This window comes from Balaenoptera borealis (assembly GCF_965194805.1).
Source record: "Balaenoptera borealis genome assembly, chromosome: X".
NCBI lineage: Eukaryota > Metazoa > Chordata > Mammalia > Artiodactyla > Balaenopteridae > Balaenoptera > Balaenoptera borealis.
The window spans coordinates 7,351,802-7,368,913 of NC_138881.1; the positions used below are offsets into that span (position 1 = coordinate 7,351,802).

At 47.6% G+C, this 17,112-nt stretch overlaps 1 protein-coding gene across 5 annotated transcripts in view; it reads left to right on the forward strand.

The window, feature by feature from the left end:
- The window catches only part of TBL1X (transducin beta like 1 X-linked), a 236,742-nt gene that overhangs the window by 167,419 nt on the left and 52,211 nt on the right, over positions 1-17,112 (forward strand). For 4 of the 5 annotated variants that reach the window (XM_082375729.1, XM_082375730.1, XM_082375728.1 and 1 more), the window contains exon 4: positions 8,569-8,687. The exons of the other annotated variant lie outside the window; for it this stretch is intronic. In XM_082375729.1, coding sequence (XP_082231855.1) covers positions 8,630-8,687 — 58 coding nt within the window. In that variant the 5' untranslated portion in view covers positions 8,569-8,629. The remainder of the gene's footprint in view (positions 1-8,568; positions 8,688-17,112) is intronic. 5 annotated transcript variants of the gene reach the window in all.

Consider the following 17,112-nt stretch of genomic DNA (forward strand, 5'->3'; position numbering starts at 1 on the left):
ACAACAAAATAGGTTTCAGTAGTTTCAGTGGGTACATACCGGCTTCGTTACAATTTTGCCGGAAGAACAGGTATGCAATGTATAAAACAAGCCTGCTTCATCTCCACAATAAGCTGGTCCCCATCAAGATTGTACAAAAGGATTTATATGTAAATGTTGATGCGTAAATTAAACTTTTCATCTTAAACTGACCACTGGGAAACTCCGTTTGAAGAGAGAAAAACATTATGGATAAAGCAAACAGGGAGGTAAGACCCACTACATTCCATTCAGCAGAGAATTTGTGAAATGCGGAGAGAAAAAAAGTGCCTTGTTACGATGAGGTAATTTCTAGCAGATTTTCCAGCTGTTCTGGCTCTCCGTCCTCAATCTGCATGGAATCAAGTCCCAAAGCGCCCTGAGCCTCGTCCAGAAGATTACTTTAAGGGATGGATTCTTCCAGCGTGAAAGCCAGCAGACTAATAGCAGAGACAAGACATGAGACAAATTTTCTTCCGTCCCTGCTTTAAAGGGTTTTAAGAGAGCATTTCATAACGGCACAGATTGTGAAAAGAGAAGCTTGTGCCACCAGTGATATCCGCCGAGCGCCACGCTCCCCGCCCTCTAACCACTGTGTGCTGACTTCACTGTTTCCGACGCAGGCTCCCCTCCTGTTGGCAGGGAGCGCGCTTGCCCTTTCTGTCTTCATCTCGCAGAGCCAACTCTCGAGTAGCTCCCTTGTGATTCTATCCTTTAAGATAATTAAAGAGCCGTTAAGATTGTGTTGTTTGGGGGCAGTCCTCTCCCTTCCCAGAGCACGAGAGCATATTAAATACCGTAAGTGCATACTCAGTACAACGACACCCTCAGACACCATTTCTCCGGCAACTGAATTTTGAACTGTTTCGTGCACAGGACTGTGATTCATAGGAGCTTTTGCCGCCTTGAAATTAAATCGTGAAAAGGAGAATACGATAAATAATAAGGATAAATTATCTTCCCTTTAGCTTCCTGATGGATTTAACCCCAAATTATGATTTATGTTGGCGTACTCATCTTTAGTGGGGGAACTCCAGGGATGTCATCAGTCCGCACTAATTTTTCCTCCTTCTGTAAGCAGAACAGAGGGAATGTGAGTGAGGGAATGTGTAGCTTTACCTCGCAGTGAGGGCGGTTATTTCTTTTTTGCACAGTCACAACGCCAAAGACCTCAAATCAACCTAACTGGAGGTGCCTCGAATCAAAACTGGGTCAGGCAAGAGAATAAACACAATTGCAGTAATTAAGAACGCTTCTTAATTTTTTTCCTTCTTTTGGAGGCCGAGGAGGATCTACCGGTGCTGAAAAAGCTCTCCTTTATTCTAGAGCTGGGGAGGTTGGAAGGCACCCACGGGAGTCGTCAGGACTTGAGCTGGCCACGGCTGCCGCTCCAGAAACCGGCGAGGTGCTGAAGTGAGAGCCGGCCCTCCGGGTCTCCGTGGTAGAAGTGCCGGGCCGAGTGTGGAGGAAGGTGCTTTCTCGGACGGGCTCTCGACCTGCCGCTGGCCTGTGTACGCGTCACCCGTTGCCAGCTCTGAATCACTTTGGCAAGGGTGCTGTGTTCCTCGGGCCCTTGCGGGGGGCTCTTTGCTTTGAGGTGCTCGCAGGTAGCCGAGTGGGAGAAATAGGCGTCCTGCCTCTCTCCTGTGCACGGGGCCCTGACCTGGGAGTTTGTATAAAAGCTTTGCGTCCTCACCGCTGCTGCCGGGAGTAACGGCTCTCATGAGCCTCAATTTGGAGAAGGGAAGACTGAGCCGCGTGACTCGCCCCGCAGTCCACAGCTAGAAAGGGACGGAGGTAGGATTAGGAATCAGGCCACCCGGCTCTGAGCCACGAGGCCCCCGAGTCCTACGTTTTGTGCTCTCCTCTGTGGCTCTCAGGACGTTAGTTCCCTTACCTCTAGCCAGCAAGTCCGTGGACATTGGAACCATCGCCCTGGTGTACCCCAACTTTATTGCAGCCAGTACAGGCGTTTCGAGCTCCACATCGTGTGCCCACAAAAATCGTCCCTGGCAGAAAGGACACAGGCCAACTTCTCCCCCACCTCACAGTCTGTGGTGACAGCACAGAGGGCCATCTTCCCGCCCTGGGTCCCGGGGAGCACTTGGTACGTCCTTGAAGGTTACCTAGCACCACACACACACACACACACAGACACACACACACACACACACAGACACACACACACACACACACACACACACACACACACCTCTTTCCTTTCCTGCCTTTTTCATACTTCTCCGCCAGACCTTGTGTCCGTCAGTCAAGGATTCACCTTCTCCCTCTTCCCTGACCTAGGCTTCCCTGGAACCCTGCTGCTGCGCCTCTTAGTACCTTATGGTATAGGCGCGGGGCTTTAACTACAGGAGCTTTTCGTTATTTGCATAGACATCTTGCTAACAGCTTCAAGGAAGGGGCGTGTGTGTGTGTGTGCACGCGTGTGTGTGCATGCATCTGAATTTGTTTCATCCCTGCTATTGCCATCACCATGCCTTGAGTATCGTAGGTGCTTGGTCATTTTTTCTGTCATCACTTTGTACCTCATTTATCTCAAGTGCGGGAAAAGCAGGGCAAAGCATTTGCCTGTGTTTCCATTTGCAGCGGGGTTACATAAACACGAGACTGGGGTCCCCGTGCTCATCTCACATGAGGAGTGGCAGCTTCTCACTGTGCGGTCTTCTTCTCGTCACGGAGCGTTTCTTTCTGAAGAGGCGTTTGTAGGAAATAACGTCCGGCCCTGGTGGTGATTGAAGAAAGTCCGCGGCGAGCGTCAGGGCTGTGCTAGTATTTGCAGTTGCAGCGTGCCTCAAAACTGACAGAAACCGCCTTCCCACCTGCAAGATGTAGCCTTGGCTCTCATTTCAGGGTCACAGAGACAGAAAGGAGGCAGAAGAATGGTTCCCAGGGCCTGGGGGCGGGGGTGACGAGGAGTTAGGGTTCGCTGGGGACAGAGGTCGTTGGCGGTGATGAAGAAGTTGTGGAGGTAGGTAGGGAGGTGGCTGCACAAGAACAGGCATGTCCTTAACGCCACCACCGGACTGTGCACTTCAGAACGGTCACGGTGGTAAATTATATGGTATGCGTTTTTTTTTTTTTTAACTTTTTTTTGGGGGGTTTATTTATTTATGGCTGTGTTGGGTCTTCGTTTCTGTGCGAGGGCTTCCTCTAGTTGTGGCAAGTGGGCGCCACTCTTCATCGCGGTGCACGGGCCTCTCACTGTCGTGGCCTCTCTTGTTGCGGAGCACAGGCTCCAGACGCGCAGGCTCAGTAAATTGTGGCTCACGGGCCTAGTTGCTCCGCGGCATGTGGGATCTTCCCAGACCAGGACTCGAACCCTGTCCCCTGCATTGACAGACAGATTCTCAACCACTGCGCCACCAGGGAAACCCCTATGGTATGCATATTTTAACACAATTGAAAAAACAAAACAAAACAAAACGCCAGACCTGGGAATTGGGCCACTGAGGTAAATTTCACGTGTCTGTGTCTGGGGTAGAGAAGCCCGCGCCCGTCCCCGAGTGAATGGTGTGCCCGGGGCCGAGCTCGCCGGCTAGGAACTCACAGCCTTGCCTGCTGCTGCTTCACACCTGCGCTAAGAGCTGGCCCGCCTTCCAGCAGAGATAGCGAGGAGGGCTTCGAGGAGCAGTGTTCTTAGAGGCGGAATCCCAGTTCCCTAATGAAGAGGAGCAAGGCGCCCGTCCTCCAGCCTTGGCTTACGGGCTGCCTCAGAAAACGGCGCCCCGGATGGTCAGATGGCAGGTGTGGCACGAAAAGTCCTCATTGCCACCCACACCAGAAACTCGGCGTTGGGAGGGACCCCCAGACCCTCGGTTGAGAGGCCTTCCAGCCCCAGCAGAACTTTGAATAGCACTGTAATACCAGCACGTTTATTTATTATACATGAAATTATACAGAAAATCCCTGATTTTAAAAAATCCATAATTTTATTCTAACGTCTCTCTCTGGAAATTGAGCTCTTGGCTTGGAGAAAAGAGGATAGGTAACTTTTTTTCCCAACCTTATGTAGATCTTGGCAAAATTTGTCTAAAACAGTAGTGTTTGCCAGGTGAAGATCAGCCGTTTTACTCATTTGAGTCAAAATAGTGATGTTGACCCAGTAAAATGACAGCAGCCACCTTCAAGCACGTTGCTCAGGGGTATCGCAGGTAGACACCCGTTAATTGTTGGCTTCTCTTGATTTTGGTGTAATCAAACCCAAAGCGTTGGAATGGATTGAATGTTGCTGTGGTTTATGGTCAGTTTAAAGAATGTTCTCCTGTGGGTATTGAATAGTCTCACAATATATATGCACATTTTAGTTCATTAGTCACTGTAAATCCTTTTTTTGGAACTAGTTAGGTTTTAGAAGAAATAGTCATTTAAGAAGTTTAAGCCATTTAATTTAAGAGGTGTTTTATTGGTGGGGGGGACTTTGATCCAATTATTAGATCAGTTTTTAAAAATTAACACATGTATAGGCATACCTCATATGTGTACAATCATACCTCATAAATGTCACATGTTGTACTTCGGAGACATAGCGTTTTTTACAAATTGAAGGTTGGTGCCAGCCCTGCAGCGAGCAAATCAACTGGCGCCATTTTTCCAACAGCATTTGCTACCTTGTGTCTCCATGTCACATGAGGGTAGCTCTTGCACCATTTCAAACTTTTTCATTATTACTGTATTTGTTATGGTGATCTGTGATCAGTGATTTTTGATGTTATTGCAAAACGATTACAGCTCACTGAAGGCTCAGATTTTGGTTAGCATTTTTTAGCAATAAATTTTTAAATTAGGGTATATAGCTTTTTTTAGACATAATACTGTTGCACACTTAATAGACTACAGTAGAGTGTAAACCTAACTCTTACATGCACTGGGGAACCAAAAAAAATCCTGTGACTCACTTTATTGCTGTGGTCTGGGACTGAACCCACAACACCTCCAGATGTGCCTATGTTGAGGTGGACCAGTCCGTAGAAACACATGACACTCTTGTGGACCAAGTGATATGACATCCCTGGTTCTGTCGCAGGCCGGGGATGGTTTTTGTTTTCTTTCCTCTGCTGTTTACAAATCAAAAATCCTTTAAGAAGTTAACACCATATTGGGGAAAACATTCTGATCCTTGGATCCTAACTTAAAATTTCAGAGAGAAGGTGAATCTGGGATCAGGAAGTAGAGAGCCAGAGCTTGAACAGAAATTTTCTTAGTTGGGAAAAAGGATGATGCATAAAGAAAAACAGAGGAACGGGCTAACGAAAGTCGTCCGTAATTCCCCGTCTCTTGAGGATCTTACATTCTCTTGCTCAGGAGTCCTGTGCTAACGCTTGTGCAGACACTTCTAATATGTATTACAGACACTTGCGGGGTGGGGAATGTTGACCAGGCTCTGGGTACAGGGGTCGTCCGTATGTATCCAAATACCTTCTCCTTAGGAAACAGGAAAGATCTGGATGCTGAAAGACAAAAATCAGTACTTTCCTTATGGAAATGTGATTTTGTGGAAAGATTTTACATAGACTATTTGAAAAAGCCAAGCTCTTATGGTGCATTTTAAAGGATCCTTTTTAGTAGCATGGCCATTTCATTAAGCAGTGTCTATGAGCTAGCTCCACGCTGTCTTACAATTTTATAAATGGAATTCATTTCAAACACAAAATGCTTATTTATCCTGTATAACAGTTGTTCTCAGCCAGCAGCAGTTTAGCAATTTGTAATATTTGGCAATGTCTGGGGGTGTTTTTGATCATCACGACCATAGGGGATGGAGGGAAGGTTGTGCTGGCGTCTAGTGAGAAGAGGCCAGGGACGCTGCTAAACATCCTACAGTGTGCAGACTGTTCTCATAACAGAGAATCATCTGGCCCCGAGGCAAGCTCCCTGAGGCTGAGAGACCCTGTTGGTTAGATTAGATTTCACTGTCTACGAGTACTCAAAATGACAATAAAAGAAAAGGGGGTTGGGGTGGTGTCTGAGTCCATTCAGGCTGCTATAACACAATACCATAAACTGAACAGCCTAAACAACAGACATTTATTTCTCACCGTTCTGGAGGCTGGAAGTCCAAGATCAAGGCAGCAGCAGATTCGGTATCTGGTGAGGACCCGATACCACCGTCTTCTCTTCATGTAAGGTTCACGCTGTACTGTAGTCTGTTAGGTGTGCAACAGTGTGTTCTTACATGGCAGAAAGAGGGAGAACTCTCTGGGGTCTCTTTTATAAGGGCACTAACCCATTCATGAGGGTGGAGCCCTCGTGACCTAATCACGTCCCAGTGGCGCCACCATTTACCATTTACCGTAGCGAGAACCTAAAACTGAATTCCTCACGAGAGCTGAATCATCATCATTACTGCCACTCAACATCATCAAAAGTCTCTTTAGAGCTATGCTATTCTGCCATACACATCTTTGTTATTATTTGTTCTGTCCCTTGAATAATGTTTTATTTTTTCACTTGGATATGCTCTGATTTCATAGCTTTTTACTTAGTCTCAAATATCTTCCTAATGCCATCTTATATGTGAACTCCCCGGAGTTCAAGCAGACATCTCAGGGCAAATTTATATTTTGACTGTCAAATTTTCTTTCCAGTGTCTGCAAAAGTACAGAAATACCACCTAATTAAGTGCAGAAAACAAGTATTTTTGCATGACAAAATTCTGGTAACTACAAATTAAAATCTTGTTCAGACGACAAAGTGAGAACTGGAGTGCCCCAAGAGGCCACTGTATTAGTTCTCTGCTGCTGCATAACAAATGACCACAAATGCAGCAGCTGGAAACAACGGGTCTATTCTCTCACGGTTTCCCAGGGTCAGGAGACTGGGCACGTGCAGGGCTCCTCTGTGCAGGGTCTCGAGAGGCTGCAGCCACGTGGTGGCTGGGCTGCATCCTTATTTAGAGCTGCGAAGGGAAGGGTCTTCTGCCAAGCTCACGCTGTTGGCGGAACTCAGTTTTCTCGTGGTTGTAGGACTGAGGCGCACAGCTTTCTAGAGACTGCCCCTGGTTCCCTGGGCGGTTCCCGTGAAGGCCAGCAGGAGAGTCTTTCTCTAGTCCAGTAAGAGCCTTATACAACGTAACGTAACAGTCATAGGAGTGACACCTGGTCATCCTTGCCACGTAACCTAACCAGGGTGTGGCCTCCATCCCCTTCGACATGTTCTGTGGGGGAGAAGGGAGTCCTAGGTCCTGCCCACACTGGAGGGGAGGGGATTATATCAGGGGGGACTCATTGGGGGGCCATCGTGGGGTGTGCCCATTATGACAACCTTTAATTCAAATCCTCCCAACTTGAAATGTGCATTTTGTCCTTTTATCTTTTTCTAAACAAATGGAAATTTAATTGTAATTCAACAATGAAAGATTTGCCACCATGAAGATGCCTGAAAACATATGGCATGGACTCTGAAGACAGTTTCCAAACAGCCTGAAATGTTCGGTATTGATGACATAATTGAAGGAAGTTGTGGCCCTTCTTGGCCACTGCCGTTTGGAGTGAATGCTCTTACACATGTGTGAATTCTGTTCTATCTGTGGATAAAAGAGTTCTATTTGATGGACTTCTGTCCTCTTTGGGTTGCTCATAGGTCTGACTTAGGATTGTGAAGAAAACTAGGCTCTTTCTTCTTGTCTGCCTCAGACACAGAAACTTCCGAAGTTCTCATCAACCCCTCACTCCTCCCGCAGGTTTCTACCTGCCTTCCCGTACTGCGGTCTCGGCCAGACTGATGCAGGCAGTTCTGTGGCAGAATACAAACGATGTAGGTTCTCTCTGTGTCCATGGGGTGGCTTTCTGACACCTGACCTCTGTATAGAAGTCATGTCAGGGTGACACACACGCTGACTTAGCTCCTCACTGACGTGTGTCTGCCTTCTCAGGGCCGTGTGCACCCTATAGGTTCAGTGACGGTCAAGTTCATCACTGAACTTTTGTGAGTGGAAGGCGTTATGATTAATCACTGCTTCAGAACCACAGGTGTTTTCCAGACCCTCTGGTCGCCCTGCCTGGGGGTGTCGCTGTGACTGCTGGCCTACCCGGTGGTAGTCTTCCCCATCGGTCTAGGGAAGGGCGGCATCGAAGGCAGCCGCGTCTGTCCCACTGCGCGTGAGGATTCCATTCAAGCTCGCTGTCAACTGCGTTGTGATCATAACGCACACGGGATTTTTAGTGAATAAAAAGTCAGTGTGTGTTCTCATTTTCTGTGGCCCCTGAGTTTGTCTCCATTAGTGGTTTATATATGAGTCCATCCCAGCATTATAAAATACACCAACTCATCTGGGAAAATTATTTGTTATTTGTTATATCTGGGAAAATTTTCACCTGTATGAATGTGTCTATACACACACACACACACACACACACACACACACAATTATAAAATCTTTATGCAATCACAACATACAACCCAGATCAGGCATTAATTACCTTCCCATGTACAACATCCTGAGTATTCTATTTTTCAATCATCTCAAAAAGAACGCAATAAAAAAAGAAAATATACAGGCAGTGTTTCAAAACTCTCTCCACTTTCTCGTCTCAGCTTTCCCACAGAAGGCGGCCCCCGCTTCGTGAAGACCTCATCGCCGCGAGGTGGGGCTAAGATGAGCATAACCAGTGACGAGGTGAACTTTCTGGTGTATCGGTACCTCCAGGAGTCAGGTAAGAGGGCGGCTCCTGTCTGTGGGGCATCCCCTCCCGCAGGCCGGGTGCAGAGCGAGCAGCCGGCCGTTCACTGCTCGCACACCCAGCCTGTGGAATAGGAGAGCTCACAACACTCGTGTTCAGAGGCTTACGGGGGGATGAGACGGTTCTGGGCCGTCCCACTCCTGGGGTGGGAGGAGGCAGTGTGCTCTTCTTGCCCTTGACATTTCTGTTCACTTGAAATCAGACTGGAATTAAGATCAAAAGCAGTTGTGATAGATATGGTGAGGGGCGGGGGTGATTTGGGGTTCTTGGCCCCCAGCACAGGGAGCGTATTTATGGGCTGGTGTACACATATGGTGTGTATATATAGGGGGGTGGGGTGATTTGGGGTTCTTGGCCCCCAGCACTGGGCAGGCATGTATGGGCTGGTGTATACGTATGGTGTGTATATATGGGGGTGGGGTGATTTGGGGCTCTTGGCCCCCAGCACGGGGAGGGCATGTATGGGCTGGTGTACACATATGGTGTGTATATATGGGGGTGGGGTGATTTGGGGTTCTTGGTCCCCAGCACAGGGAGGGCATTTGTGGGCTGGTGTATACATATGGTGTGTATATATGGGGGTGGGGTGATTTGGGGTTCTTGGTCCCCAGCACGGGGAGGGCATGTATGGGCTGGTGTACACATATGGTGTATATATAGGGGGGTGGGGTGATTTGGGGTTCTTGGTCCCCAGCACGGGGAGGGCATGTATGGGCTGGTGTATACATATGGTGTGTATATATGGGGGTGGGGTGATTTGGAGGTCCTTGGCCCCCAGCACAGGGAGCGTATTTATGGGCTGGTGTACACATATGGTGTGTATATATGGGGGTGGGGTGATTTGGTGGGGTGGCTTGAACAGAAATATATCGTCTCAGTGTTCTGGAGGACAGCAGTCTGAAAGCACGGTGTCAGCTGGCGTGGTTCCTTGTGAGGGCTGTGACAGAGTCTGTCCCAGCCTCTCTCCCAGCTTCTGGTGCTCTCCCGGCTGTCTTTGGCTCTCCTTGGCTTGTAGGTGCATCATCCCCTGATACATGCCTTCACCTTCACGTGGCATTCTCCCTGTGTGCATGTTCCTCTCTGTCTAAATTTGTCAGGTTTCTCCTTTTGTAAAGACACAGTCATATTGGATTGGGGCTCCCGGTATTCCAGTACAACCTCATCTTAACTAATTACATCTGCAGTAACCCTGTTTCCAAATAACGTCATGTTCTGAGGAGTACTGGGGGGTAGGACTTCAACATATGAATTTGCAGGGACACAATTCAACCTATAACAGTGTGTTCTGCGCACATTTAAGCTTTATACACTTGGTGTTGTGTTGTATATATTCTGCAACTTGATTTTTCAAGAAGGAAGCCAATTCCCAGGTCCCACTTGCCAGAAACACACGTGCTAGCACTCAGGGTGAACCAACTGTGGGCCCCTGGGACAGGCTCTTTCAGGGTCAGCCCAGAAGGGTGTGATGGGCAGGCCTTGCAGGCAAACCAAATGGCTCGATTCTGATTCTTGAACACATTATTACCCACTGGAAAAATGGTTATCCTGGGGCTTCCCTGGTGGCGCAGTGGTTAAGAATCCGCCTACCAATTCAGGGGACGTGGGTTCGAGCCCTGGTCTGGGAAGATCCGACATGCTGTGGAGCAACTAAGCACGTGCGCCACAACTGTTGAGCCTGCGCTCTAGAGCCGCGAGCCACAACTACTGAGCCCGCGTGCTGCAACTACTGAAGCCTGCAGCGCCTAGAGCCGGTGTTCCGCAACAAGAGAAGCCACCACAGTGAGAAGCCCGTGCACTACGAGGAAGAGAAGCCCCCGTTCGCCACAACTAGAGAAAAGCCTGCGCAGAGCAACAAAGACCCAATGCAGCCAAAAAATAAAATAAGTAAATTTAAAAAAAAAAAGGTTATCCTGGGCAAAAGGGATGAAATACATCGGGCATGTAGCATGTTATAAATAAACCTCTCTCCACCCAAGCCTGGATCTCTCTCTCTGCTAGCGACCCCAGCTAGCCATTATTCATGGAAAGTACACGTTCTTTCTACATATACACTCAAACATTTGGATTAGCTGTTGCCAGAACATAGTATAAAAAGTTGATAAGCAAAACAAAATAGGCACTGCCTCACCCCTGTAAATTAGGGAAATCACCATCACTGCTCTGATACCTTAACCTCAGAACTTAACCAGGGAATCTCTCACCTGGAGTACAAGTGTTCCCCTAGCACTGATCTGATAGATTCCCAGAAACGATTGCAAATGAAAATTCCATGTACCACACCCTGTCTCCCTGTAGACGTCCAGCATTGAATTTGGGATTCTTTCCTTTTAGAAACACCTCCGCACAAAAATAGGATGAAGGCAAAAGCACGGTCAAAATGTGTAAACAAATCACACGCTGAAATTCCCGTCCCTCTGTTTGTGAACATCAGGGTAAATAAAGGGTGTGAAAGAAAACTTGTGTGTAACCCAGAGTAAGGTTTCTCCCGGTGGTTGGTTCCTAGGGCCGTGGGGCAAGAGCGTTGCTGACCTCTTTGAATAAACACAGAAATCTCCATTCCTCCCCCAGAAAGGCGAAACTTCCTTTTTTGGTGTTTGTTTACATTTGTCTCACATTTGTTGATAAAGTTTCTGTAACCAGGCAACTGAGAAGGAGACTTGGGAGACAGCAATGTATAGAATTTCATCAACGCTGATTGTATGTAACATCTGCTGAACTGCTGTCCTAATTTGTCAGAGTCCCTAGAGAAAATCCCATAGGTTGAGTGAGGAGTTAAGAGATTACTCTGTGTTCCTCTGACGACTGACTCGAGTACCCCACGAGGACATGCTCAAAAGAAGAAATGCCTAATGTGTAAGTGTTCATTTTGGGGTTGTTCTACATGTTTATCTCAAATCTCAAGCTTTGGTTAAGCATATATTTATTGAGCACCCACCAAGTGCAAAGAGCACCTTCTCCTTGGCCTGTTAATGTCTCCTTTCTAGTTTAAAAAAAAAAAAGAAAAAGGTCTCTTGATTAAGTATCTGTGCTCTCTCTCCTTTACCACCATCAAACGCATTAAAGCTAAGTCCTGTGTTACGGTAGGTGGTTCATTCCTCACCTCCTCCCAGCGTGGCTTCTCTACTAGAGGTTGCAGGTTCTCTGTTGTGAAGTCTTCAGTAGTCTTCATCCTCAGGTTGTGTGTAGAAGAAAGTGGGTGTGGAGGAGGAGGGAGATGGTCGATGGTGGTGACCCCACAGTGAGGCAGACCCCTGGTTCTCTGGTAGATCTGCCCATCACCTCACAACCAGGAATAGACTCAGAGTGTTCCACCCCACCTTGAGGGACAAGTTCTCTGCAACCACAGGTGCTCCTGGTCCTGCCACCTGAGCTGACGCAGAGAGTCCTGCACTAAAAGTATCACATATCAGGTAGGATGCTTTCAGCTGCAAGTAAGATAATCCCCGACAGAACATTTATCCCCCCAGATAGCAGGAAGGCAGGGTATTGAAATGATGCTTTCCTGAAAATGTTGTGCGAATCCACATCTCATCTCCGCAAACTCAGGAAAGAATCTTGAAAATGGACTTGTTTTGTTTTTCTGCCCTCAAGAGGCAGAGTTCGTATCATCTTGGACTCTTCTCTGACCTTCACCCAGCTGTATATATATTCCACAGCCTTTTCCTTAAAGGCTTGTTGTCACTGTTGGTTGTCTGAAGCAAGGGCCATGCCCGTAGAAAGCACTCCCTAAATACTGTTGATCTGTGACATCTCACAGTTGGGCTTCATGGCAGCCTGATAAGTGAAACTGGCTAGTAAGCAAGGCTTTTCAACTCAGCAGCAGGAGATTTTGACCAGCTCTGGCACCAAAGTGGCTCAGTTGGTTTTTGCGTGAGTTACGGTAGTCCGGTTTTGAGGGCTAGGAGTCTGTTGGCCTCTGCCTTACAGGGGTTAATCGTGTGGTCAGTTCTGCCGTCTGGGCAGTTTTTAAGAAGCAGATCGTGGCAGGGCGTCTGTGCCACGCAGCCCGTAAGTTCCCTTCATGATCCGAGCAAAGGCTCACTGTCCAACACGCATAGAAGCCAGTACTGTGTCACCAGCTTTTGAGAGAAGGAGGAGGTCTTTTGCGAGGTCAACCCGCAAGGAGACAAGGGGCAGGACTCACATCTGTCTCCCTGATCCAGGGTTTGGGGCACAACTCAAAGGGTTGGGGGAGTTTTGAACTTGGAAGCTGACTGGCTAGTCTCCAGTCGGTCCATACAAGCTACTCGCACTGCTGGAAGCCAGGTTTTTCCTTATTGAGGGTTTCTCGCTTCATGAAGGGCTCTCGTGGCAACATGTCTATTCTCTGAGTTCCACAGACTGAAGATTCTTGGTTCCAGGGTCATCCTGGAGATGGGTTCTCGTCTTGTGCCGACACAGGGCTGTCTCTGTAAAATAGCTCCAGGTTTGATGAGTCAACAGCCTGTTTAAGAAGGCAAAACCAGTTTGAGCCGGTCGGCATTTTACGTGCTCTTTCACTGTGGAAGCGTGTCGGCCTGCCCGGGCTTCTGCCAGCAGCTCCTCCAAATGCTGGGCGAGTCGTGAGTTCTTCCCCGCTCCTCTTTGTGAATACAGCAGAGGAGCCCAGCGTCGGTATGAAAAGTGAGGGCATGCGATAAGTGAGTCTCTGTAAGCATACTAAATATTTCCTCTGGGGCCTCATCCTCAAATCTCAGTTATAAAGAAAAATGGTTCTCCCAGATCCAGTGGGGCAGGGACCCAGTGGACGCTAGCGTTGGTGGCAGGCAGCTCTTTACACAACCAGGGAGGTTACCCGCCAGGAGTTGCCAAGGCTCTGGTGAAGGAGCTGAATGAACGGGTTTGGAGATCTGTCACGAACAAGCCCGAGTGTCTTTGTTATGTCGTGTGCACAGGACCAGCTCCATGACGGATGGAGGGAAAGATGGTCTCATATGGAGTTGGGTCAGTGTCACCATTAATTCTGGAAAGGAGAGAAGGTCTGGGGGTTTGGGGCCAGATTCTCCATGACGTTAAATGATGACAAGACCTTTTTCTCATTCATCTCAGTGGGCAGCCTTGGAGAAGACAGACATGACCTTTCCTTGTTAGTTGTGGCTGCTGCTTCTCCCCTCCCCACCCTCATCTGTAACATCTTTTTCTTTTTCTTTCTTTCTTTTTTTTTTTAATGTAAGGTATAATTTTCATGCCATAAAATTTACCCTTTTTGGAGTACAGATTTGCAGCGTTTGCCAAACGTTTACAGTTGTGTAACCACCAGCACAATCAAGATGCGGAACAGTTCCATCACCCCAAAAAGTCCCCCGTGGCCCTTACCCCCACTGCAGCCCATGGCAGGCACCGCTCTATTTCCTGTCCCTGTAGTTTTGCCTCTGCAAGAATGTCTTAGGAGTGGAATCTAACAGCAGGGAGCCTTAACAGTCTGGCCTCTCTCGGTGCGTTTGACGATCGTTCACACTGGTGCGTACATCAGTAGTTCCTTCTTTATTGCTACGTCATACTCCATTTTAGGGGTGCAGGGCAGTTAGTCCTTTGTCCTGTGTGAGAACATTTGAGTTGTCCCCAGGTTTTGACGATTACAGCTAAGGCTGCTACACACGTTCGCATACAGGCTTTGGTTGTACGTGGGTTTTCATTTCTCTTGGGTTGGTATCTGGGAGTGGGATCGCTTGGCCGCATGACAAGTGTGGGTCCAGTTTATCAGAAGCCACCACATCCTCTTCAGTGTCACTCGGCAGCGAGGCACTTCACAACCATCCGTGGTTTTATAGAGTTGATTCGAGTTGTGGAGCTAATTGGTGCCTGGGGCGCAGGACATGTTGGAAAGTAAGTAAAAGGACACTGTGCCCCGCAGATATATCTACAGGATACTGATGAAGTTTTACGCTTCCCCTTAGGGTTTAAAATTAGCCTTCGTGAACGTGTGCCGGGGTCACGGTTTCCACAGATCTGCTGAGTGAGAGAACATCCGCCCATGCACACGCATTCCTCCTTCAGCAGTGCACCTTTCTGCAGGAAACTGCAGCCTGGCCAGCCCTCCAGTGGGTAAGACCGAGCCTGTGGGCAGGACATGTGTCCGTCTGGGCCGGCTTCCAGGTGGATAGCAGGATTCCCGCCGGCAGGGCCCCAGCTAGGGCAGATGCTAAAACTTTCCATGCATTGATTTGACTACACACCCAAGCTATTAACATCATCGAAACTTGGGGAAGTGTTTCTCTACTGTGAGTTTTGTGACTGACATTTGCACACCATGAAGAACAGACAGAGGCTTAATCAAAACCACTTGACGACTGTGGTGGTAACTGTAACAGTGAACAAGAAACACAAGTGAGAAGTTGTTTCCCTCATGTTTTGTCAGGTGCGGGTGTGTTACCAGGCTGCGTGTCCCCAGTGGCTGTCGTTTTTAACATTTTAGACAGTAAAAGGAGCTTATCATTATGATAGATGGTAGAAATTCATTTATCATATATCACAGATCAGCAGGATGGTGAACTTCTTTCTTCATTGTGGAGATTTAAAGACTTTCGAGTAGGATTGAAAACTCCTCATACGCTGGAATTTACTTTCTGATCTGTCATGATTCATGGTCGAGAGGCCAATCTGTTACACATATGTATTGCCTATATTAGCATTGCCGTATGTGCCTTATTCTGAGAGGAACATCAGTGGTTTTCAAAAGTAAAAGTCTACACACTAGGCAGGTACCATTTTCCTAAAGAGCCGCGATACCTGCACTCACGTGACTGGCCAGGTAGAATCCACCATGTTTCCTTTGCTGTACATAATGTACATGTATATCACATAATATACGTAGTTATGTGTTACACATCATCCTTGCAAATAAGGAGGAGCGGGAAATACCATGTAGCCAGGTTCTAAAAGTTTCAAACGGAACTTAGATGACGTTTCTCATTCACCTCATGGAGCTTCTGTTAGGAGAGAAATAACACGCATCTGACTGCGAGGGTGAAGAGGTCCCCTCTGAAAAAGCCCCAGGTGACTTGGGGCCTGTGGACGAGTGTGTCTTAATCCAACCATCCCGGATTCAAGAAGGGTTCCTGGGAGTTTCAGTCCAGCAGTAGAGCAAACACGTCTCTGAGGCCTTTTATACTCTGAGTGGGGAGCTGTCAGTCATGTCAGAAATCACCGATACCCTTCTGCCAGCCTCTGGTTTAATTATATTAGAATCTCTGCTCAACTAAAGATGGAGCAGTTTGCATTAAGTGTCCTGTCTGTCCCCAGCTCCTCATCTCAGATCTGTGAGCTGCTGTAGTAGGAGGGGTGATGTGTTGGAGAACCCAATGGAAAAGATGAGCTTCAGCCTTGAGAGGGCGGTAAAATGTTCTTTAAAAAAATCACAGTGGAAGCAACCCAGCGTCCATGGACGGATGAGAGGGAAACACAGTGTGGTGCTTCCGTTCGGTGGGATGTTACTCGGCCTTGTGAAGCAAGGGAGCTCGGACCCGTGCTGCCACGGGGATGGAGCTGGAGGGCCCTGTACTCAGTGAAGTAAGCCCGTCACGAAAGGCAGATACTGTGCGATTCCACTTACACGAGGTCCCTGGAGGAGTCACGTCCGTACAGACGGAAGGGTGGGTGCCAGCAGGTGAAGGAGGGAATGGGGAGTTCGTGTGGGATGCGGGTAGAGTCTCCGTTTGGGCAGGTGAACAGGTTCTGGAGATGGACGGTGAGAATGGTTGCACAACAGTGTGAATGTGCTTCATGCCACTGAACTGGACACTTTAAATAGGTAGAACGGTGCGTTTATATCATGTATATTTCAACCACAACTTTTAAATAAATCACAGTATTATAGGTAAGTTTTGTGTATAGATTATTTCAGAGTTTGGAAAATATGTCTTAAAAGGAAGATAAGAAACCACTTAAATTCCACAGTAACATTATTAACTTTTGACATTATTAAATAACTTAAATAACTTTTAAGTTATTAAACAAGTTATTTAATAAGTTAAATAACTTTTAACATTATTAAAGGCTTTTTAATAGAACTATACAGCATTTGGGGTGAGTCCTTGGCACACAGTGTCATTTTTAAGCTAGGTTGGTATCCCACAAAAATCTGGTTATTTTTTTAAAAATAATACTGAAAACAGCTTTTTTTGCAACAGCAGTATACTGGAGATTTCCCAAATGTCTGTGATTGGCTAAACAAATTGTGGTATGTCCATATCCCAGAGTCCCACTCAGAAATAAGTGGGAACGAATTACTGATACATGACACAGCCTGGGTGAGCCTCCAAGGAGATGTGCTGGAAAAGACAAGCCGTCGTCAAAGGCCGCAGGCTGTACGGTTGCTTTTGTAGAGCGCTCTGAAGATGGCAGGCCTGCAGAGATGGCTGCCGGCGGTCGGGTGCGGTGATCCACCTGCACAGGGCTG